At 38.4% G+C, this 23,965-nt stretch overlaps 2 protein-coding genes across 5 annotated transcripts in view; both read right to left on the bottom strand.

Annotated features, from left to right (window-relative positions):
• prkcz (protein kinase C, zeta) overlaps positions 1-13,769 on the bottom strand; it is a 144,534-nt gene extending 130,765 nt beyond the window's left edge. The window contains exons 1-2 of the mRNA XM_057821922.1: positions 10,783-13,769; positions 1,526-1,647 (exon numbers count right to left, since the gene is read on the bottom strand). Coding sequence (XP_057677905.1) covers positions 1,526-1,647; positions 10,783-10,859 — 199 coding nt within the window. The 5' untranslated portion in view covers positions 10,860-13,769. The remainder of the gene's footprint in view (positions 1-1,525; positions 1,648-10,782) is intronic.
• Positions 13,770-13,844: 75 nt separating this feature from the next.
• LOC130907033 (tumor necrosis factor receptor superfamily member 14-like) overlaps positions 13,845-23,965 on the bottom strand; it is a 42,764-nt gene continuing 32,643 nt past the window's right edge. For 3 of the 4 annotated variants that reach the window (XM_057821881.1, XM_057821873.1, XM_057821890.1), the window contains 3 exons: positions 22,921-23,076; positions 20,760-20,847; positions 13,845-20,670 (listed from right to left, as the gene is read on the bottom strand). In XM_057821881.1, coding sequence (XP_057677864.1) covers positions 20,508-20,670; positions 20,760-20,847; positions 22,921-23,076 — 407 coding nt within the window. In that variant the 3' untranslated portion in view covers positions 13,845-20,507. Of the gene's footprint in view, positions 20,671-20,759; positions 20,848-21,010; positions 21,646-22,920; positions 23,077-23,965 lie in introns of those variants that run through there. The other variant, XM_057821898.1, reaches the window with a different exon arrangement.

Raw genomic sequence — 23,965 nt, 5'->3', positions numbered from 1 at the left:
CATACAGCTAGCGCGTGTAATTTGTTTTGATGCTTCTGCGCATGTGGTCACTTTGCTGAGCGCATCTCGGACTGCGAATTAGTGCGTATGCGTGATACTTGGACAGGCTCCATGGACAAAGGCAGTCTGAACGGGAACGCCAAAAAAAACAGACATGACAAAAAATCGGATTTGTGCATTAAGACCTGCAGTATGAACCTAGCCTTAATGAAGCCAAATTTTTGTTACTGCTACTTAATTCATGTATTTTTCTCTGTTGTTGTTGAAGTGCAATTGTTTGTGTTACTACAACTTTATACCTCTGTGCCTAAACGCTTAAGTAATTGAAGTGCAATTTTATCTTTCCTTGAAAATGACATGTTATTTAATCTGTGTTACTGTGCGGTATTGATATTGTTGTCTTTTACTTAAAAAGAGGAATGTTGTATTGTTTTTAGTTGTGATTTCTTAAAAAGTATTTTTTAATTTAAGAGTAAACGTTTATTGCGTTTAAATGGGTGTACTTAATATTAGTATTCTTACTATGTTATTGTAAATTTGTAAATTGGTTTAAAAAAAAACAAATGGGGGGGTGGGGGCACAATAATATCGCATACCACAATAATTTATGAGAGAATTTATCGCCCACTAAAATTTGTTATCGCGACAGGCCTACAGATAATAGCTTTTGAATTTTGCGCTGATAATCCGGATGGTCCTTTTCCTGTTTGGCCCAAAGGATTGAGTTCCTGATTTTATTCATTCATTCATTTTCCATGCCGCTTATGGTTGTGTGTCTCCTTGTGCCCTGCGATTGGCTGGCAACCAGTTCAGGGTGTCCCCTGCCTACTGCCCGAAGTTCCTGATTTGCAGAACAAATTTGAAATGAAGACTCACCCAATTTTTGACTCCGCATCAGTACTTCTCAGTCTACATTCACACTACAGAGCACCATAGAGAATTTGGATTTTTAGTTAAATGTGAAATCTTTCAAGAAGTCATTCACAGTATACTACTGTAAATGTTATTCGTAACATGAACGCAATGCATCCGCAAACTTGAAAATGAATAGGGTGAAAATGATTTGCTAATCTTTGTTTTCTGTTTTTATTTAGGTTCAACACAGCATTTCAAATTGTTTTTTGTTTTTTTACCTTTCCACACAGTGATAATTTGTCGTACACCAGTGATCATTTGTCATACACCCAAACGTCATGGGACATACATAATATCTCAAATGCAATATTTACACAACATTGTATTTTACTTGCCCCCCCATACAATATATTTTGCTTGAGAGAAATGAACGATAATTAATGGCTCATAAGAAAAAGAATGGAAAACTCAAGCTCATAAAAGGGTATTTTAGACAGTTGCCGAAATTAATATAAAAGACAACAATAATTATTTGTGGCTGGCTGTGCTCTCAATTTCACAAAGACTACAAATTTTGCACAGCGAGCTGACATGACACCTTAACAGCAATGCTCTTTGCTTTGAGGAAAATATAGAAAAACCCGGGCACTATTTGACTGTGAACACCCACCTTCATCATCAATCCACTTGAGTGTGAAGGGTTGCTGTCTGGTAAGGCTGCACATCGTTCTCACCTCCTCACAAAGCTCCACAAAGCTTAAAGTGGCAGCCAGGTCTGTTATCAACATGTCTCTGCACACAAACACAGTAGGGTCACTTGGTTGAGTGGAAAGTCACGAAGAATGAACTTAAAGTAACCTCCCAATATTCTATGGTAACGCTGCAACAACCAATCGATTAATAAATTAGTTGCCAACTAATTTGATAATAGATTTTTGCCCCGTTTGGATCCTGATTGTGTGTAATGTGAGGCTGTGTGCGGGCGCCAGTAATTAGAGCAAGAGAGATAGAGTTCAGTGCTGCATCTGCTGCTGCTGCTGTTGGGTTGCTGAATCAATAATATTACGAAGTGTCAAGATTGTCCAGAGTTCGGCACAGCCCGAAAAGGCAACATGGGTCCCCCTTCCCATGGGCTCACCACCTGTGGGAGGGGCCGATGGGGTCGTGTGTGTAGGGAGTTGGGCGGCAGCGTCCGACCCCCAGCACAGGCGGATCGGTGCAGCGTCTGCAGTGATGCGGACCCTGCACCGTTCCATGGTGGTGAAGAAGAAGAGAAGTTGAAAGGCAAAGCTCTCGATTTACTAGTCGATTTGCGTTCCTATCCTAATCTATGGTCACGAGCTGGGTCGTGACCGAAAGAACAACATCCCTGATACAAGAGGCCAAAAAGAGTTTCCTCCGCAGGGTGTCTGGGCTCTCCCTTAGTGATAGGGTGAGAAGCTCGGTCATCCGGGAAGGACTCAGTGTCGAGCCGCTACTCCTCGCGTTGACAGGAGCCAATTGAGGTGGCTTGGGCATCTGATTCAGATGCCTCCTGGACGCCTCCCTGGAGAGGTCTTCAGGGCATGACACACCGGCAGGAGGCCCCGGGGACGACCCAGGACACGCTGGAGAGACGATGTCTCCCGACTGGTCCGGGAACGCCTTGGGATCCCGCCGGAGGAGCTGGTTGAAGTGGCTGGGGAGAGGGAAGTCTGGGCTTCCATGATGGATGGATGGATGGATGGATGGATGGATGGATGGATGGATGGATGGATGGATGGATGGATGGATGGATGGATGGATGGATGGATGGATGGATGGATGGATGGATGGATGGATGGATGGATGGTTGAGTGTCAAGCCAATTGTATTGTTTGTATTCTTTGTTGTGAGACGTTACAACTTAGCACGGCGCCCTAAGCTAGTTAGCGATTATGCTAATTAGGGTCTCAATTGTCTCTTTGTATTGTGTTTTGGAGAAGATATTAGCACTTGAGTTATTGTTAGAGAGTTAAGTTTTGTCATTTCTTTTTATAAAGAAACCACACACATAAATCCATATAACAGCTCGGTCTCCTTTTAACACAAACTAACTAAATTGTCATACAAGAATGTGGTTTGATATTAGATTCGGATTGTATTTAAGAGCAACTGATTAATAAAACTGATTCTTTACAGTCTGCCCACTCCTTATTCCATTTTTTTGTTTGTTTCGTTTGTACAGAGAAATGAGTCATTGACATAATTTATATCAGCACTTTTTTTTTTATTTGAATGAGCAGGACTTGTCTGATTTGTGTACTGATAAATTATATATAATCAAAACCTTTATTAAAAACTTTAAGCTTTATGTACTTAAAACAGTACATTTGTAGACTACAGTTAAGTCAGGAAGCCGTAATAAAATATTTTTGAGAGAAATAGTCATCCATTTTGTCTTCATTGTTACTTAAAACATACTTAAAACAACAAATTGTGAAGGTAATTGAAAAAAAAAAAAGATTTATCTGATTAATCGCTTAATTGTTTATTTAATCGATTAGAAAATAATCATTAGTTGCAGCCCTATTATTTTGTCAATTCTTGGCATATTAGTTGACTATACCAATTAGTGGTAATCAACCTGGCATGAGCCTTAACACTCACATACACCTGTAAAGGTACAGTATATGCAACTAAAATAATAGAGCAGTAGTAAGAATGAACCTTGTACTGGTGTTGAGTACTGAGCTATACTCCAGGGTGTGCACCACTCAAAGGGATTTGCCATGCACAAAAACGTAACAAGCATGTTGTAGCTATCAATAAAATGATCTTTGATCCCTATAATCCATTTTTTTCCACTTCCATGTCAACTACTCTGCCATGGCAACTTGACAGCAAGCAGTGATACAGAGACAAATGTATGTGCTTTTTATTGGCTTGGGGGGGCGTGACACTATTAACAAGGCAATTGGTTATCTGGTGGATCACATACATATGTAGTAATCATAAGAAATTGCTGTTAAATAACACCATAAATATCTTGCAAAACTGCGGGAAAAGCTGGGACCAACATTTGTCGAAATAAATGACAGAGGCTGTCAACTACAGACAAGGGCGTAGGTTTGGTCTTAATATTAGTAGGGACGATATAACAGCATAACCTGCATGTACACTTTTTGCTGAGGACGGGACATTTACAGGACCAAACATACAGTGCCTTGCAAAAGTATTCGGCCCCCTTGAATCTTGCAACCTTTCGCCACATTTCAGGCTTCAAACATAAAGATATGAAATTTATTTTTTTTGTCAAGAATCAACAACAAGTGGGACACAATCGTGAAGTGGAACAACATTTACTGGATAATTTAAACTTTTTTAACAAATAAAAAACTGAAAAGTGGGGCGTGCAATATTATTCGGCCCCTTTACTTTCAGTGCAGCAAACTCACTCCAGAAGTTCAGTGAGGATCTCTGAATGATCCAATGTTGTCCTAAATGACCGATGATGATAAATAGAATCCACCTGTGTTTAATCAAGTCTCCTTATAAATGCACCTGCTCTGTGATAGTCTCAGGGTTCTGTTTAAAGTGCAGAGAGCATGATCAAAACCAAGGAACACACCAGGCAGGTCCGAGATACTGTTGTGGAGAAGTTTAAAGCCGGATTTGGATACAAAAAGATTTCCCAAGCTTTAAACATCTCAAGGAGCACTGTGCAAGCCATCATATTGAAATGGAAGGAGCATCAGACAAATGCAAATCTACCAAGACCCGGCCGTCCTTCCAAACTTTCTTCTCAAACAAGGAGAAAACTGATCAGAGATGCAGCCAAGAGGCCCATGATCACTCTGGATGAACTCCAGAGATCTACAGCTGAGGTGGGAGAGTCTGTCCATAGGATAACAATCAGTCGTACACTGCACAAATGTGGCCTTTATGGAAGAGTGGCAAGAAGAAAGCCATTTCTCAAAGATATCCATAAAAAGTCTCGTTTAAAGTTTGCCACAAGCCACCTGGGAGACACACCAAACATGCGGAAGAAGGTGCTCTGGTCAGATGAAACCAAAATTGAACTTTTTGGCCACAATGCAAAACGATATGTTTGGCGTAAAAGCAACACAGCTCATCACCCTGAACACACCATCCCCACTGTCAAACATGGTGGTGGGAGCATCATGGTTTGGGCCTGCTTTTCATCAGCAGGGACAGGGAAGATGGTTAAAATTGACGGGAAGATGGATGCAGCCAAATACAGGAACATTCTGGAAGAAAACCTGTTGGTATCTGCACAAGACCTGAGACTGGGACGGAGATTTATCTTCTAACAGGACAATGATCCAAAACATAAAGCCAAATCTACAATGGAATGGTTAAAAAATAAACGTATCCAGGTGTTAGAATGGCCAAGTCAAAGTCCAGACCTGAATCCAATCGAGAATCTGTGGAAAGAGCTGAAGACTGCTGTTCACAAACACTCTTCATCCAACCTCACTGAGCTCGAGCTGTTTTGCAAGGAAGAATGGGCAAGAATGTCAGTCTCTCGATGTGCAAAACTGATAGAAACATATCCCAAGCGACTTGCAGCTGTAATTGGAACAAAAGGTGGCGCTACAAAGTATTAACGCAAGGGGGCCGAATAATATTGCACGCCCCACTTTTCAGTTTTTTATTTGTTAAAAAAGTTTAAATTATCCAATAAATTTTGTACCACTTCATAATTGTGTCCCACTTGTTGTTGATTCTTGACAAAAAATTAAAATTTTATATCTTTATGTTTGAAGCCTGAAATGTGGCGAAAGGTTGCAAGGTTCAAGGGGGCCGAATACTTTTGCAAGGCACTGTATTTGGTGAATGGGGGTCAGGGCTACATTTTTCACCAATGTGAACCTAATTAATTGATAGGCTAAATGATTAATGCAAAATAAATCTGTATTGACCTATACTAACTTTCACACTGCAAATTTATAACGTCTTAATCTGATAATTTTTGTTAAATCTAGTCAAATAATTTTCTCCATCTCTTCTTGAGTGTTAAAGGCTAGTTAACAGATTAATGCGTCAGATTCTTCCACTTACTTTAAGTAAATATTACTATTTGTTTGTATTGAGCCCATACATCTAAAGGTTGGTCATTTTTCACCTACATCAAGAAAAAAATTCTTTTAAATAATGTTTTGAACAATATTCTTGAATTAAGAACATTTCTGACAAACAAGTTTTTCTTTTAAGATTAAATATACAAACTTTTTGCGTAAAATAAGCCTGTTAAGTTTATTTTCAGCTAGCTATTTTTCTTATTTCAAGAAATCTCAGTGAGTAAAATCGACTTGAAAGACTGTAGCAGTAGCAAAATTAGTGGAGTGTTCCCCACCTCCGCAACACTGACGTCTTTTTACATTACGTACAGTGGCTGCTGCTGGCTAAAAAAAACTGAATATTCCTTGTCTTTAAAGGGGGCGGGGGAGGCGGCATATTGTATTTCTGTCGGGCTGCGAATGGGTGTGTGTATGTGGTGGTGGGGGGGCAAGTCATAAGCCAATCAAACGTGCGTTTAAGGGGAAAAAATGGACTGACACATTTAGCTAGCGAAAAGGGGTCAGTGTAAGTCTGAACATCATGAAAGTACTGTAATTCACTTAATTGTGGTAGGATCAATTCTAACCTTACATCATATAGGAAGACAATTTAAATGACCAATATAACTGAACTCATTATATAATGCAAATATTAAAGTTGCTTAAAAGTTGGTGGGGATAATTTGAGCATCCTGAAAAGTTGCTAGTGTTATGACCCTACCATCCCTATGCAAACCTATGCCCTTGCCTACAGACCTCAGTTTGTTTGGGCATGCGATAAACCACTTACAAAAATGTAAAGCTTGGTTAAAAAATTCTACCTAAGAACACAGTTACGATGTCGACGTTCAATAATGGTAATGGTAAAGAATTCAATCCATAAGCATTGGAAGATAATTAATTATGAATGGGGTCTAGCTTTCCCACAATAAGGAAGTGTCGTTAAATTTTCTTAGGTTCCTTTTAGGTAATGATTTCAAGGAAGTCAAAGGCAACCTCACATTTTATTTATCCTGTAAATTTCAGCATATTAAAACATTTAATACTATAATACTAATTCCGGAGAATTTTCATTTATTTCAACCACATGTAAGATGTTTATATTTCAAACGATTCACTGCACTTCAACACTGTCGGCCTAGAATAGAGGCCCTGTTGTGGCGGACAACTGAAAAGCTGCAATCGGCTCCTGCTCACCCAGGAACCTAAACATTAAATTGTAGAAAATAGATGGAAATGACCTTTCAGGCCACTTTTCCAAGGCCAGAGCACCCTGCAGTATTGTTGTATCGGCACGAACTACACCATTGCTAAAATGCCAACAGTGTCCTGTGAGATAAAAACATTTATATTGCTCAGCAGTCATTTTTTTAAAAATTAAGTTATCCTAACATAACAGGTTTGAAATATACGACGCTAAAGGGAGCAGCACAGAAACGGCAAACAATGACAAAGACTGCAAAGTGTAGGCCTACTTCCCACGCATGATGAGAAAATTGATGTGTGTGATTACTTCTTTATCACGTGTGGTGTAATCTAGAACTAACACAAGTAAAGACATAAACAGGTCTAATCTGACAATGGCGTACGGCACGCATGCTATTTTTAGACAGTGACGTCGCATCGTGAAGCGGAAGTAAAGCAGCAGTGGGACATTATAGACCTCGCCTCGCATAGAAACAATGTTAGTTCTGCTACTTTTCTCTAGTAATCTTTCAAAAGCGAACATGCCGATCACACATTGCTTTTTTGGAACTTGTAGAAACGACTCTAGACATCACGACATATGAAGGATGTTTTCTTCATACGTTTCATGAAACCAAAAACTCAGAGGAAAAAATGTGAAGATTGAATCAAATTGCGTGGACTTTTAACGACAGCTCGATGAATCCATTCACATTTCATATGCAGTAAACATTTTGTTGGGTTGGCGTGGTCTTTCAGAGGACAAACAGGTAAGCAATTTTGATATTTTTAACTTTTTTTTTTAGCGTGACATTGTGCCATGCTGCTTCTGTCTGACAATGAATGACCTGAAAAGAATTTAAAATGGTATCTGGCTGCCACTGTTACCTTTTCTGTTGTTTAAAAAAAAAAAAAAAACTTTAGTAAGGGGGAAGTGTAAATAAATTGTAGAAATAACATTTGTTATCAACGAAAAAATTAAAAGTGTTCGTTTGCTGTCACTGAGTAGCAATTGCTATCGGTACACAAAACTAACAATATAAATTACCCCCAAGAACGGTCAGAGACGTAGAACAACCAGAGGATATATATAAGAAAGACAGGGCTGGTGGTAAAGGATAACTTGTTGAAATAGAAAAATGTCAATTTCAGTCGGGTAAGAAACAGGTGTCAATAAAAAGCTAAGGCTATGCCAAGGTCAGCTAGTTTTTTTTCGTCTTTTTCAGCCCTCGACACTCAAGCAATCTTTTTAACTGAGCATTTTTATGTTCTTCCACATCATTCATTGTAAGTGAATTTTGCAGCAGAGACATCATTTTCGGAGAGAATTGGTAGGTTTAGCTCTGTAAACATCTCCTTCGTACACGATTTCCATTCATTTCCTATAGACTCTACTCACATGACGTCACAACCACGCCTCCGCGCCATATTGTCCGTCAACTTGTCGTGTTGACGCATTACCGCTACGTAAATTCTTCCTATTATGGCATGTTTTTCTGCTCGTTAACATTAATAATCAAAATGGTGAAGGCGTGTGTGGCGGTTGGTTGCAATAACAGAGAAGAAAGACGGAGAGACTTGAAGTTCTACCGTATTCCGAGAGACCCGGAGAGGAGAGCAAAATGGACGGCTGCAATTCGACGTGGAAACTGGGCTCCAAACGATTACCACAGATTATGTAGTAGTCATTTTATATCTGGTAAGATGCATTTAATATACATTTAGAGGGTTTTGGGCTGACAACCACAATTAAGATCATTGCGAGGCTAATCGCCGACAACATACAGTTTCAAATTCAAGGTGCTTATTTCTTCCACCATCATTACATTTTGAATAATATTTAACTGGTAAAAATGCGGGGGGCTACCTTGGCTGATTTACATAGAACAATATATTTAAACAAATTTTAGCAAGCCCTTCTGTGTGTCACATTTGCTTTATTTTTTTTTTTAATTCATAATTTCAACAGTCTCGTCTTTGTGGCGTTCTCTTTCGACACTCAGGCTCTTGCGAAATACTGCTGCTGTGAAATTAAACTAGCTTCAAGTTGCTATAATTTCTCGCTGCGTATCTTCCCTGTAATGTTGTCGTACATGTCAGCATGTCTTGTGCGGTAATATCATTACCGCGTCACATCGAACTCTTTGAAAACAGCGACTGTCTCTTTGCAAATGTGGCAGACACAGTTGTTGCGTGTTTTATTGAAGAAATAGTCCAATATCCACCTATCCTTGAAGCGTCGGCCATCGCAGTCAACTTTTTTTTTTTTTATTGATTGTCGCCATTTTAAAAAATTGGAAGTAAAGGGTCACACGGGGTAATGTTGCTAGAGTGCTGCTCTTAAAGTTTTTCAAACTTTCGTGAGAATAGGCTGATTTTGTATGGACAAGATAGCTGTAGATATCAGGGTAGCAGATGTCAGGCAGAGAGGGCAAAGACAGTGGGTAAAAAAATATCGATTTAGGCATGAAATATGGATCTGGCGAATGGATAGACTGAAGCTTTTCCACATAACGCCTTTTATGCAACGCATCCAATGAGTTTACAGCGTCTGAAAGCACCGGGGCTTCCATGAATTGCACTATAAATTGCACGACAAATTGAAACCATTGAGAATACGGATAAACAATGACGGACAATATGGCGGCCGGATACAGCGACACGTCATTCTGTGACGTTGGTGAGTAGGGTCTATTGGGGACAAACGGGAGCTTGTCCTCCCTTAGCAACAGTAGCTACCGTCATGAATATTAATAAGCGGAAGGGACGTGTTGCTTGTGGTACGCCATTGTGAGTTTCCTCCATGAAACCAGTTTTCTGAATACAGGTCACAAAGAAGTCTGGGGATTGGCTGATCTTGATGCTGAGTTGGTGACTAAAAAAGGGTAAGATGTGTAATTGTTTGAGTGGTTGTTTCCACAAATGCAAAAATATTGTCCATATTTGCATAAATATACAACAGTTCAGAATAATATCAGTAAAAGATGGTTCCTAGCACTTTAACTGGCACGTTCTAGCTTCTTTTGTCCTAACCTCTCCTCTTGAATGCACATGGCATCCCTTTAACAAATGAGGGTGTGTGTCTGATAAACTTAAATCAACCACATGCATTATCGCCATTCATGTCTTGCAACAATTGTTCTCTCTTCCTAAAAAGGCATTGCTGTGATTTTTAAGTGTCTGGATGTATGATAAAAGATAAGTGTCTTCAGCGTTTAGGTAGTACAGTACGTTCCTGACTTTAATAGTGGGAGCAAAGCAGCAACACCCACAATCACAAATAAAGTAAATAAAGTACATTTGACAATAACAAAAAAAAGCAGTCAAACATTAAAAAGTTGTACAGAATATGTATTTTTCCACTTCACATACACCTGTTAACGCTTTCACTGCCATTGACGAATATAGACGTCCAATCATGTGGTTATTTTCATTCTACAGCAGTGATTTTAAATTAGTTTGACACTAGTAGACGTCCAATCCATTTGAACTGGGAGAGTACCAGCGAAGCCAATCCTCCAGTTTAAACAAATTGGACGTCTATTTCAGTCAATGGCAATGAAAGAGTTAAATGCTATACACAAGACCTGCCATTAGTCTCTATTCAACAGGTGTCCCTCTACCATCGCTAGACAGCAGCATAATCACAACTTTTACTCTTTAACTTTTACTATTTGATTAGATTTTGTTTGTTACTTACCCGCAGTAGTGCGCTTTAATTTTTACCGACTCAGACTCCAGGTCCATTACGGATCCGTTTGACGCTAGCATATGCATTGTAGTTTTACCAGTCTCCCAAGAAAGGCCGGTCGAAACCGCTTTCGCGAGTGAGCTACCAAACGTTAATTTTCGCGGATAAATATTAGTTTTATCCGTGACAAACAAGAACGTAAACTTAGCGTCCGACTAAGAAGTTTCTTGGGTTGAGATAACATTGGGAGTTTCGCAAGCGTATGAGTCAATGGATACTTGTAAAATGAGGCAGTTCCGGATAAACCTTTCAAAATAAAATAAACGCCTCGAGAAGTCAATAAACAGTCGGGCGGAATTAGTTTTACCACCTTTAATCTGAAGTATACTCGTAGTTTGGCCAGCTGAAAACTACTACAGTTACAGTTTGCTATGGTTACGGCAGACAAAGTCACCTGTTTATGGACCAGAGAATATTCTCGTTTTTAAATAAACTGCTCAAGACCAACATTTTTAAATTAGGTATTAATGTGTATGTCTCTATAAATTTATTTAAAAATATGAATTATTAATTTACTAACGATTTGGTCAGTTATGGACTTTTATACTCTTATTTTTCTAGCTTTTTATGTTGGTTATTTGTGACCATTTCAGTTTTAAACTTCAGCGCTTCTGTTTCTTTTTTTTTTAATCACATAGTGTATGGCTTTTATTTATTTTTTGTTGTTGTTAAGTTATATTTTTTATTTTCCATGGTTTGCTCGATCCTGGTGGGGTCCATGGTCACTCCATGTTCAAGCTGTTGCTGTGCCCCATGCTGCTTGGCCGGTGAGCTGGGCCTATTTTCTGGACCTGCTGCAGTCAACTGTTCATTCATTCATCTTCTGAACCGCTTATCCTCACAAGGGTCGCGGGGTCAACTGTACATGCCATTGCTGCACAATTCTGAGGGCGACTTAACAGTGGCGCCCCCAGGGGGTGTCCAGGGGTGGCCACGGCCCCCCTTGTAAATTTGTTGGCCACCCTGCTTACCGTTAAATCGTTGGATTGTTGTAGCATCAGTTATGCATTTCATCCCAAATGCAAATCTGCAAGCACCTGCTTTTCCCCAGTAATTATTTTGTTTTGTTAAATGTACACCTTACGCCTAATATATACGTAACACAATAAAACAGAATTGTTGTGCAACTCAAAATGTTGACTGGACAGTTATGGACTATGCACATTAAATCATTAGTAACATCAAATATTACACAATACACCAAAGTAAATCAGTAGCCATGTCCTTAAGTCTTTCTGATAGATTTCCCCTGACCTTTTTACTGCAATAATATAATGAAAACCTGAAATTATGGCTTTTAGTTTTGGTGTGCCACCCCAAGATTTTAAGTGGCCCCATCTGGCCACCCCTATGAAAAAATTCTGGAGGTGCCACTGCGACTTAAGCACTGATAAAATACCACAACACAGTATAAAAGAATGACCAGGGGCGTCACTAGGTTTTAAGAACAGGGGGGCTTAGGCCCGAGGAGATGCACAGGATGGAAGTGAACGTAGCATACAAGTACAAAACCACAAACAGCTAACAAAGATTATTATCATTATACTGTATATATGGTGGAAAACACTCAGGTGACTTGAAGTTCCGCTCTGAGACCCCCAATTTGGCCAAATTTCAAAATTGTCCGATATGCACGTGTGATAAATCATTGAAAAGCTTAAAATCTCAATTTTCTGGGGGAAGAAATTTTTGGAACAGGAGTGCATTTAAAAAAAAAAAAATTAAACAGCAAAACCCTAACTGGAGGTGAGAGCATGAGAGCAGAATTAAAGACGCCGCGATTTTAAAACTCCATGGAGCATGTATCACCGAATGTCAAGACACAGATGTGAATGGCCATTTTGGGGGGAGTTTATGGGTGAAACATAGTAATATAACAAGGATCGCGATGCAGATATCGCGGACATCAAGGAGTGTTCGAGATGTTCTTTTTCATAAACAGTATTTACCCTTAAAACTTTTTTTTTTTTTCCTTTGTTTGGATCAATTATTATCATCCAACATATCGGGGCAAATGCGACCGTGACTTATTTACAGACACCTTTTTTTTTCCCACTGTGATGTAATTTGTTTAAAAGTTTAAAATATGTGAGTCAATAATTTTTTTTAAAGTTGTTTTTTTCTTTAAACGAAATATTAGACATCAATGATTCTAAGCTAAAATTGACAGACATCTTGAATAATAAATATAATTACTTACCTTCTTTTTATGGCTGGGTTGAAACAAAAGGGGTTGAGCGACGTCTGTAAAACGGGGGTTTCCAGGGTAAAGCGGACAAATTAAAAAAAGTTTGGGGGCTTAATGCGCCATGAATCTGCCATGGCAGCATATAGACATATTGTTCTATCAAACACAACAGTTCTTTTGGCTTAAAATACAGCAGTTTATTTTAAAGAGGGATGCAAGAGCAGAAACTGCTTTTTCAGTCTTGTCTGTTTTCCGCTATATATAGATTATTACTTTATACACAAAGATGTTTATATCAACTGACAGAATTGAAATGATTTTTACACCCCCTCCCAAAGAACCGTGAGCCCCGTACCAAGGTACGTGCTGAACAGTGACTTCTATGCATTGACTCACCCCTAATAGATATATTTTTGAATATGCAGGTGAGGCTCTGAATCTCCCGCCTTTCCTGTCTTTGCTCCAGTTGTTTTTAATAATAATACATTAATGAATATTCAAAAAAAAGCTTAGGGAAAGTTACTGTTTTTGGTTATAATAAAATCTATACACTGTATATATTATTATTATTATGTTGTAGCATCTACAAGGCAACGCTAACTTGGTGATGATAATGCACACTCAGCTGGAAAACAGTACATTATTTTCAATTGTACTCACCTGAACGCAACGAACTGACAAAAGTATTGTCGCTTATTCATTTTGTAGAAACAATTGCTAATAACCTGACTTATAATTATTCAATTGGTTTCAGAAATGGCTCCTATGAAAGCTAAGACCCTCCCAAATGATGTTGAATGTACAAAAATATATTTGTTTCACTGAAAAAAGATTTATCATTTAATGAAGGCATCAAGGTCAAATTTTGGCAAGACAAAAGTTTTGTCGCCTACAGAAGTAGTGTGAAAATTGAACAAAAAATGTACTTCAAATACAAAAACATGTTACATAAAATAGGCGAATTAAGTAGTGGCGCTGTGAGATCTAAATTTAATATTTTGTATGACTTCCATGGGCTTCGTCAAGGATTCGTACAATTTATTGATCAAGTCATCAGGAACATCAAAGAAAGCAGTCTGCATGCCTCCCAGAGTTCATCAACATTCTTGGATTTTGTCTTCCATGCTTCCTCTTTCATCCTACCCCAGACATGCTCAATGATGTTCATGTGTGGTGACTGGGCTGGCCAGTCCTGGACGATCTTGATATTCTTTGCCTTGAGGAACTTTGAGGTAGAGATTGAAGTATGCGATGGCGCACCATCCTGCTGCAGAATCTGTCCCTTTTTATGGTTAGGGATGTAAGAGGCAGCTAAGATTTGTTGATATAACACCAACTGTTTTCTGAGTGAATCTCAGATCCATGCGGGCTCCAGTAGGTCTCCTGCAATATTTGTGGCGACTGTGGTGTAATTCAATGGAAGATTCATCTGAAAAATCCACCTTTTGCCACTTTTCCAGCATCCATCCTTTTGACAGGCTGTGGGCCTTGGCAAATGCCACACGTTCTTTTTAATTGTCTGCACCTTGAGAGTAGGCATGTGTATGATATTTTGACGGTACGATAACCGTGAGCAAAAATACCGCGGTTTCACGGTATCACGGTATTGCAATTATAGCTCCAAAAAACTTCTTTCCATTGAACAGGATTTTTTTTTTCAGACCATAGTTGCAAATTGCAACATGAATATATTGTTAAAATAAATAAATTATCAATTAAAAAAATATTTTAAATAAAATTAAACTAAATATAACTTATAGACTATAGTCACAGCCACAGCTCAAGTTGCTCAAGATTAGAGCAAGAACAAAATAATTTCTATAAAAAAGTAAAAACACTTCTGAATAATTTTTTTTAAAAATGTATACTGCATGACTTTTTTTTTTTTTTGAGGGTGGAAAAGCTTAAGTGAAGTTTCGCCATTTTCAGCCACTCTGTCAACTCTAGTCTAAATGATGTCATGCCTTTGTGTTAAAAAGAACAAATAATTCATAAGTTAGTTAAAAATGTATAAGTTAGTTAAAATGTCAATATTGTTGTGGAAAGGTTTCGTCTAAAAAATAAAATAAAATAAATAAAATAAAAACATTGGGAGTGAGACCTCTCCTTGACCCAGCGAACGTGGATTTGTGCTTAGGGCAAGATTATCTTTCGCAATTAGCGATCTTTGACGCTATCACTTTTTCCCCTTCATTCAAGCGAATCAAGCTTGTTTTCTCACTCAGCGGCTGTCACACTCAACGAAGTTGCTCTCCCAGGTAAGCCTAGGCTAACAATCATCTTTGTAAGCTTTTAGTTAGTTTGTATATTGAATTTGTAAGGAAAATGTGTGTTTTGTTTTTGGCGAACTTTTTCCATGGTGCTAATCTGTTGAAGCTAATCACATGGAAAAATCTAATTGTACAACATTTTAAATGTATTCATTACACTTACCACGATTTGAGAGCTCAATAAATTGAAGAACAGTACGCCTTATGTTTGGAGAATTTGTTTTTGGGTTAGCTGGCTGGCTAGCCGATAGCGTCACTTTCACACACAGCAACAAACGGGAGGGGGTGAGCGCTGCTGTGCCAAGCCGCTTCTGGCTGCATTTTTGACACAAGAAAAATAGCGAATACCGTACTACGGTCTGACGGAAAATTTTAGTGGTTTTGAAACCGCGACGTTTTCACACCAAACCGTGAAACCGGTAACCGGCACATGCCTACTTGAGAGATAAATAGTCTGAAATATCAACAAATCTTAGCTGCCTCTTGCATTCCTAACCATAAAAAGGTCAAAAGGTCAAATTTTTGTCTTGCCAAATTTTGACCTTTATGTCTTCATTAAATGATTAAAGCTCTTTTCAGTGAAACAAATATATTTTTGTACATTCAACATCATTTGGGAGGGTCTTAGCTTTCATATGAGCCAATTCTGAAACCAATTGAATAATTAAAAGTCAGGTTATTAGCACTTGTTTCTACAAAATGGATAAGCGACAAGACTTTTGTCAGGGACTGTAGGTTAGAATTTAGAAAATATATATATTATAAAACACACTAAAATATTTAGGGGGGGCTTGTGAATATTTTAAATACCCAACTAAACTACTAAAAAAAGGCCTAACGACGCCACTGAGAATTACCCTTTTTTTTTTTTTACATATCGGGTCACTTTGAATAATGTCTGAAACACTCGTTAAAAATATAAAGTGGATGTGGGAAGTCGAGGTTGAGTAGTTAACACATCTGCTTCATAGTTCTGAGATCAATGGTTCATCCTAGGCTCCAGCCTTCCTGTTTGGAGTACTCTGGTTTCCTTCAAGGGTATGACAACACCAGGGGAAATGCTAATATTCCATCATTTATCGATAAATTCAGGCCTTTTGGATTCATATCATGCCACTTCGTGTAATTACACACATCGCAACACCAAAAAAATGATAGAGATTTGGATCGACTGTCAAGCTAAAACAACCCGCCCCCGAGATCCCAGAAATCTAGCATATTGTGTGCATGACGCCACAACAAGGAAACAACCGGCTCAGTGCTTGGTACTGAATGGCGGCGATGATGGCGGACAATTTTGTTTCTAGTTGCAGCGACGAATCCGACGTAATGAACATTCTTCTAATGGTGACGAGAAGAGTTATGAACCTTTCTTTGGTGTTTTGGGTTATCAATTTAAACCCAAACGAAAGCCAATGCAGCCTAATGAAAGGATCATTGAGGGGAGCAATCACAATGATTAAACACCGGCAACAACAGATCGTGTGGGAAACACCGAATGGTATGTTTTGCATTTCTTTTTGTGAAGCTGATACACCGTGACAGCAAAATAATGTATAGAATAATGATCATTTATTGTGCTAACATCGGTTTTCGCTCTGCCAACCGACACAAATATGAATGGGATTAGAGGATTTGCTCTATATATTTTACGAGCGATAATTTATACATGTGTCCAGTCCTATATCCAATGCGTGATTTTTTTTATTATAAAAGAGTACTCACTCTGGCCATTTCCCTCCTTTGCTTTTGCCTGGGGTGGTGGGGTGGTCTCATCAGAGCCAGTCATTGTCCTCTTTCTTGATATCTCGGGACATTTAGGTGGATGCGCGTGTAGGTGGGCACCGCATCTGCTTTCAGCAACAATTTCTTAGCAAAACCTGATTTCATTTGTCCATAGTTCGTATAGCTTTCAGGTGTAAAATGCACACCACACAAAACAGTGACGGAGGCTGGGTCTACAAAATTAGCCCTCTTAGCACTGACGAACTTTACTCATTGTCTGCGTAGTCCAGCTCTTTTTCTCACGTTCGGGAACTCATGGGTACTACATTGCGACAAATGGCTATTTGTACACCACATAGAATGACAGGTTTGAACAATTTTAGCGATTTTTCCTTGTTATGACGTCTCCGCCCCATTCGGCTGTTTCCGGAATACTTTCGGAAATGCTCGTAATTTTCGATCTATTTTCGATAATTGCTCATGAATGTGATTTATTTTTTTGTTAACTTTATTAATATTTGTTATCTTGCCACATAACAGTTCTATTGATATCTCACAGCCCCTTAGTGTTTTAATACCCTTTCAACATCCCAAGAAAATGCATGGTAGGCTGCTTGAATACACCAAATTGTCCATTGGTATAGTTTGTGTACCCATGAGTGGTTTTTATCTCTTTTGCTCTGCGATTGGCTGGGAACCAAGTCAGGCTGCCTACTGCCCGTCGTTAGTTGGGATAGGCTCCAGCCCAGAGGTGGGTCGTCACACATTACATGTACACTGTTACATTTACTTGATTAACTTTTTGGGGAAAAAAATGTACTTCTAAGAGTAATTTTACTAAGCTATACTTTTTACTTTTGGTTGAGTAGATTTGTGAAGAAAAAAAAACGCTCCTCTTACTCCGCTACTTTGGGCTACATAAGAGTCGTTACATTTTTCCTCTATGCTACATATTAGATTTATTCATTTATTTTACCAGTGATGCCAAAAGTAGCTCTACCAATTTCAACAATAAGACGTCGCAACAATAATCACATGACCCCATTATACCAATCAGACGCAAGCTTGCTGTTCTATCTTCACGCCATCCTGTTCAATCATGTGGTGCCTTTAAAGTGTATGTCAACACCTGGGGAAATGCTAATATTCCATCATTTATCCATAAACGAATGCCTTTTGGATTCATATCATGTCACTTCGTGTAATTACACACATCGCAACACCAAGAAAATGAGAGAAATTTGGGTCAATTTCAAGCTAAAAAGACCCGCCCCCAGGATTCCGGAAATCTGGCAGATTGTGTGGGTGACATCAAAACAAGGAAACAACCGGCTCAGTGTTTTAGTACTGAATGGCGGCGATGATGGCGGACAATTACGTTTCTAGTTGCAGCGACGAATCCGACGTAACGAACATTCTTCTAATGGTGACGAGGAGAGTTATGAACCTTTCTTTGGTGTTTTGGGTTCTCAATTTGAGCCCAAACGAAAGCCAATGCAGCCTAATGAAAGGATCATTGAGGGGAGCAATCACACTGATGAAACCCCGACAACAGTTCGTGTGGGAAACACCAAATGGTATGTTTTGCATTTCTTTTTGTGAAGCTGATACACCGTGACCGCAAAATAAAGTAATGTATAGAATAATTATCATTTAATATGCTATCATCGGTTTCGCTCTGCCAACCGACAGAAATATATATGGGATTAGAGCAGGGGTCCCCAACCTTTTTTGCACCCCAGAGCGATGTGATTTGGGTCTTTTTTTCACGGACCGGTGTCCCTCTTTTATATTCAGTTGGACTCTCAATGTTATCCAATGGTGCTAAAAAACTATTTACATCACAAACATACATGTGCAACACGGAAATGGCGTAAATTAACGCTTAACGACACAGCGAAGTCGTTAAGTGAGAGGGCTACGTGCAGTTGTTGTGTGCGCCAAACATGGCAAACGTAAGTTAATATTCCTTTCTTTAAACAAAGTTTGTAGTGTGTACTTAGGAATCGCTGCATTCGCGGTCCTTTTTAATGTTACGCGCATGCCAACTTTGTCAGAACACCGGCAATGTGCGGCAGAAAAATACAGCAAATATAAAATAGCATTTGTTTTTAGCCCCGTCGAGTTAAGTGCAGGGAAAAAATACAACTCACCCGCTGAATCAGTGGGAGGGCTGAGTTGGTTTCGTTGAGACGAGATGGGAGAATGAGAGAAGCTAGCATCAAGCTAGCGATGTTGGAAATTGTAGCAGTTTTCAGCGCGCTCCAAGCGATGTCGGGATATTCCGAAATGACTTTAATCCAGAACTTCGGGAGAGTTGTTGTCTCAAATGTACGTTTAAGTCGCCGTGATTTGCGATCTCTACAAGCTGATATTCCTGTTCCACAGACATGCTCGAATCACTCGATTTATTCACATACGGGTCACGAATTCACTCCTTCGCAGTTCGTGGGTCTTTAGTGATTGGGAAGTAGCATAAATTTTTGTTTTCTTTGAGGTTGTAGGCACATCCTCTGGCTCGTCAGGTTCCCGTTTCCCTGTAAAATTGCAAAATTAGCCCTCTTAGCACTGATGATACTTTACTCATTGTCTGCGTAGTCCAGCTTTTTCTCGCGTTCGGGAACTCATGGGTACTACATTGCGACAAATGGCTATTTGTAAACCACATAGCATGACAGGTTTGAACCATTTTAGCGATTTTTTTGATAAAACACGAACGCAACTCTCTCGTCGATAAACAACGATGGCACCTGCCTCGACCTTTTGTTTCCTTGTTATGACGTCTCCGCCCCATTCGGCTGTTTCCGGAACACTTTCGGAAATGTTCGTCATTTTCTATCTATTTTCGATAATTTCTTATTAATGTGATTGATTTTTATTTTAACTTTATCAATATTTGTTATCTTGGCACATAACAGTTCTATTGATGTCTCACACCCCCTTTGCGTTTTCATACCCTTTAAAGCATCGTTGGCTTAATGTGGTTATGTAATGGGTTATTGTACAGTATCATTATCACCCCTAAGGTGACGTGGAAGAAAAAAAAACATAGGGAAAAAAAAGTTCACGTTAAAAAAACAGTGCCCCTAAAGGGACATTATAATAACAGTTCATATAGATAACAACAGTTCATATGGATAAGTTTGTGCTAAATACCATTATTTAAAAAAAAAAGATCCAACAAAAATATAAGCAGTTACTCACAGTGTTACTCACTACTTGAGTATTCTTTTCACCAACTACTTTTTAACCTGTGCTTGAGTACATTTTTGGACGACTACTTTTACTTGAGTATTATTATTTTGAAGTCATGCTATTCTTACTTGAGTTAACTTTTTGGCTATTCTACCCACCTCTGCTACTGCCCCCTCGTGCGGATAAACGGAACCCCAGATGGATGTTGCAAATCAAGTTTCTTTTAGTAAGAAAAATAAATTAAAAAAATAGGAATTGAAAACTCAAAACCACATTACTCGTACCGCATCATGCTTTCAAATTTCCTGCCGATTGCTTCGTTTGATACGCCAAACTAAGACTGAAATACATAAAATCAACACAAATAGGATGACAATAAACAATACATAACGTCTTCGTCCACATTCAGCATCAGTTGACCTAGTTCCAGGATTTATCAGTAAGTATTCAGACTCACATCTGGAATGACAAGTATATTTTAGAAAAACAAAGAATCTATGATATCCATGCAAGAATAATCTTAGAAGTTGATGTGACGCTTAACTCACTTTTTGTGTGGCTGACAAACTGTAAAGTTCCCAGTTGAAAAGGTTTCATCTGCGCAGTCGAAGCATATAGTGTCATTAGATGGGGTTCCTGTAAATGTAAATTATGCTGATATAATCAAGTGTATTCTTAGATATATTATTCTCTCCTAGAGTGAAACAAGTGCAAAAGTGGAATCAGAAACCTTAACAGAAGATAAAACTGTCCCTCTGAATCACTTTCTAATTGACAGCGGGAATGGGTGACTACCCTGGAACTTAGCTGACATTTTGTGCGGAACATTCTTTGTAAACAACATCAAGGGTGTTCCAAAATGGTTGACCCCATTCTAAATGCCCATATCTCGGAAACTACTTGATGGCTTAATGAAACTAAATACACTTTATGTTGAAGGTCATAAGTTTTATTGCTTAAATTTACAAAGAAAAGTACAAATGTTTGTTGGTTATATGACAGATTTTCATAAATGTTCAATAAGCGCCGCCTGTGACTCTGTACACGTCGAGTCAGTATTCGAGCTTGTGCCAAACTCGCTGAAATTTCTTGAAATTTTTGGTGCCAAGTCCTAATTTGTTTTGTAGTTGGTGCCTTCTTTGCAACATTTGTGAAGTAGTAGAAGTCTTCGGTGACTGAGTCCGAGCATACTCTAACACACAAAACGCATTTTCTTTTGAAGTGAACGGCATTTCTTAACCTGAAAAGATAGAAATGCCAAACGTTACACAGAAAAACTTCAAACATTTTGACACAAGCTGTGAAAATTTGAGATCATTCCAACAAAAATTGTCAAAATTACTGGCCTACGAAATGGGGTCAAACATTTTGGAACACCCTGTCGTATCGTCTCCAAACTGATCCAGAATTCTGCTGTTCGAATTATGAATTGAACTGCAAGAGAACATTTTAGTGAACACATTTGTTCCCAATGACAATTTGGATATTTTAGGGATATCTAATTTGGTTCTTATTGTTGTATGTACAGTCCCTGACAAAAGTCTTGTCGCTTTTCCGTTTTGTAGAAACATTTGCTAATAACCTGACTTTTAATTGTTCAATTGGTTTCAGAAATGGGTCATATGAAAGCTAAGACCCTCCCAAATGATATTGAATGTACAAAAATTTGTTTTACTGAAAAAAAAAATTATCATTTAATGAAGACATATAGGTCAAATTTTGGCAAGACAAAAGTTTTGTCGCCTACAGAAAGTAGTGTGAAAATTGAACAAAAAATGTACTTCAAAAACAAAAATATGTTACATAACATAAGCGAAGCAAGTAGTGGTGCTGTGAGATCCAAATTTAATATTTTGTATGACTTCCATGGGCTACGGCAAGGATTCATACAATTTATTGATGAAGTCATCAGGAACATCAAAGAAAGCAGTCTTGCAACCCTCCCAGAGTTCATCAACATTCTTGGGTTTCGTCTTCCATGCTTCCTCTTTCATCCCGTTCATGCGTGGTGACTGGGCTGACCAGTCCTGGGGGATCTTGATCTTCTTTGCCTTAAGGAATTTTGAGGTAGAGATTGAAGTATGCAATGGAGCACCATGCTGCTGCAGAATTTGTCCCTTTTTATGGTTAGGAATGTAAGAGGCAGCTAATATTTGTTGATATTTCAGACTATTTATGTTGCCTTCCACCCTAAGAAGGTCTTAGCTTCCATATGAGCCATTTCTGAAACCAATTGAATAATTAAATTTCAGGTTATTAGCAACTGTTTCTACAAAATGGATAAGCGACAAGACTTGAATAATTGACTAGAATACAATCATCAAATATTGATATTCGAAAAAATACATCGTCCACATAAATTGAAAGCAAAAATAATTTCAGTGTTTTAATTTGACAATCATTATCAAGGCATTTCTAATTTTTTTTTTAAGTCTGCTCAATGCTATGACAGTTGCACCATGTGATATTTTGAGATTTGTTGAGAATTTATTTTTTTGATTAAATATGTTACATGACAATAGCATGTTCCAATTGGTATTTAAATTGGAATTGGTATTTACAGATTATACAGCAACAGAAAAAAAATTGTACGTCATGTAACATCCTGACAAGAACCTTTAGAAACAAGAGTACACAGTAGCTATACATCTGTCAACAGTTTCATTTTAGTTCATGACGACGTGGAAACCATAATGAAATTATAAGAACCTTTTTGGCTGATGTATTGTCCTGGTTGACAGCGTTTATGTTTCCTTGCGCGAAGACAGCTATCGGCAACCGGGTCCACACAGAAGAATCCCTCAAGTGGTTTACACACAGCATCTGACATCGTAGTACACTCCCGCTTTACTTGTAGACCAGATCCTAAAACCACAATGAGAAAAATAGCAACAATACAAAGAAACAATAAAAACTCAGATCGTTGATGTTCAATACTCACCCACAAAGTAGTGCGGTAAGCTAATTCAAAATTTAGAGTATCTTCATATGGCAATGTCTTATTTCAAACTGGCTATAGTTTACTTTTTATTCATACTATAACTGAAATAAAAAGACAATTATCAAGTAGGCAAAATATCATAGAGCTACACTACATAACTGTCACACTCACTCAGATCCTATTTGTTGCCCTTGGGATATTGATATAGAGTCTTCGGACATCCTTTAGATACTTTGTTAATATTATTACCATATTACCTGCCACAGTTCATTTTGATTCAAGGGTCTTCCATTAATTTAATATATTATGTACATACACATTTAACACAATCAGTTGCATATCAAATAAAGCAATAACATAAAAAAACTAATTTTGATGTTTTTGATAAATTTGTTTCTGAATGAAGCATTTCAGACATTTGAATGACAACGACCGATTTTAACAAAACAGCTCATTTTAAAGATGCTGATGTTGAATCATGGTTATACCAGTAAACCAATGCATAGACTTCATAATGTATTGACATGACACATTTGGCATTCACTGCGTCACCCCTTCCCGAAGGGGGCCGTCCCACACTCTGCTTCATTTGTTAGCAGTCGGTCACATGCAGCGATGTAACGCCGAATTTAGGTTGAAAAAGTACGAAAGCTGTACTGCATAAAAACACAAAGGATTTTCTCAGGAGTGATTTGTTCGAGGATTCAAGGTAATTATTATATTTTTTGTACCATGCATGCATTTTGAAACGTTGCGAAAATAATCAATGGGAGAAATTAGCCTCTACAGCATTGGCATTATACTTCATAATAC

Source organism: Corythoichthys intestinalis, chromosome 2 (assembly GCF_030265065.1).
Source record: "Corythoichthys intestinalis isolate RoL2023-P3 chromosome 2, ASM3026506v1, whole genome shotgun sequence".
Classification (NCBI taxonomy): Eukaryota; Metazoa; Chordata; class Actinopteri; order Syngnathiformes; family Syngnathidae; genus Corythoichthys; species Corythoichthys intestinalis.
Note: the sequence above shows the minus strand (reverse complement) of the source record. Positions and strands in the feature narration are given on the sequence as shown.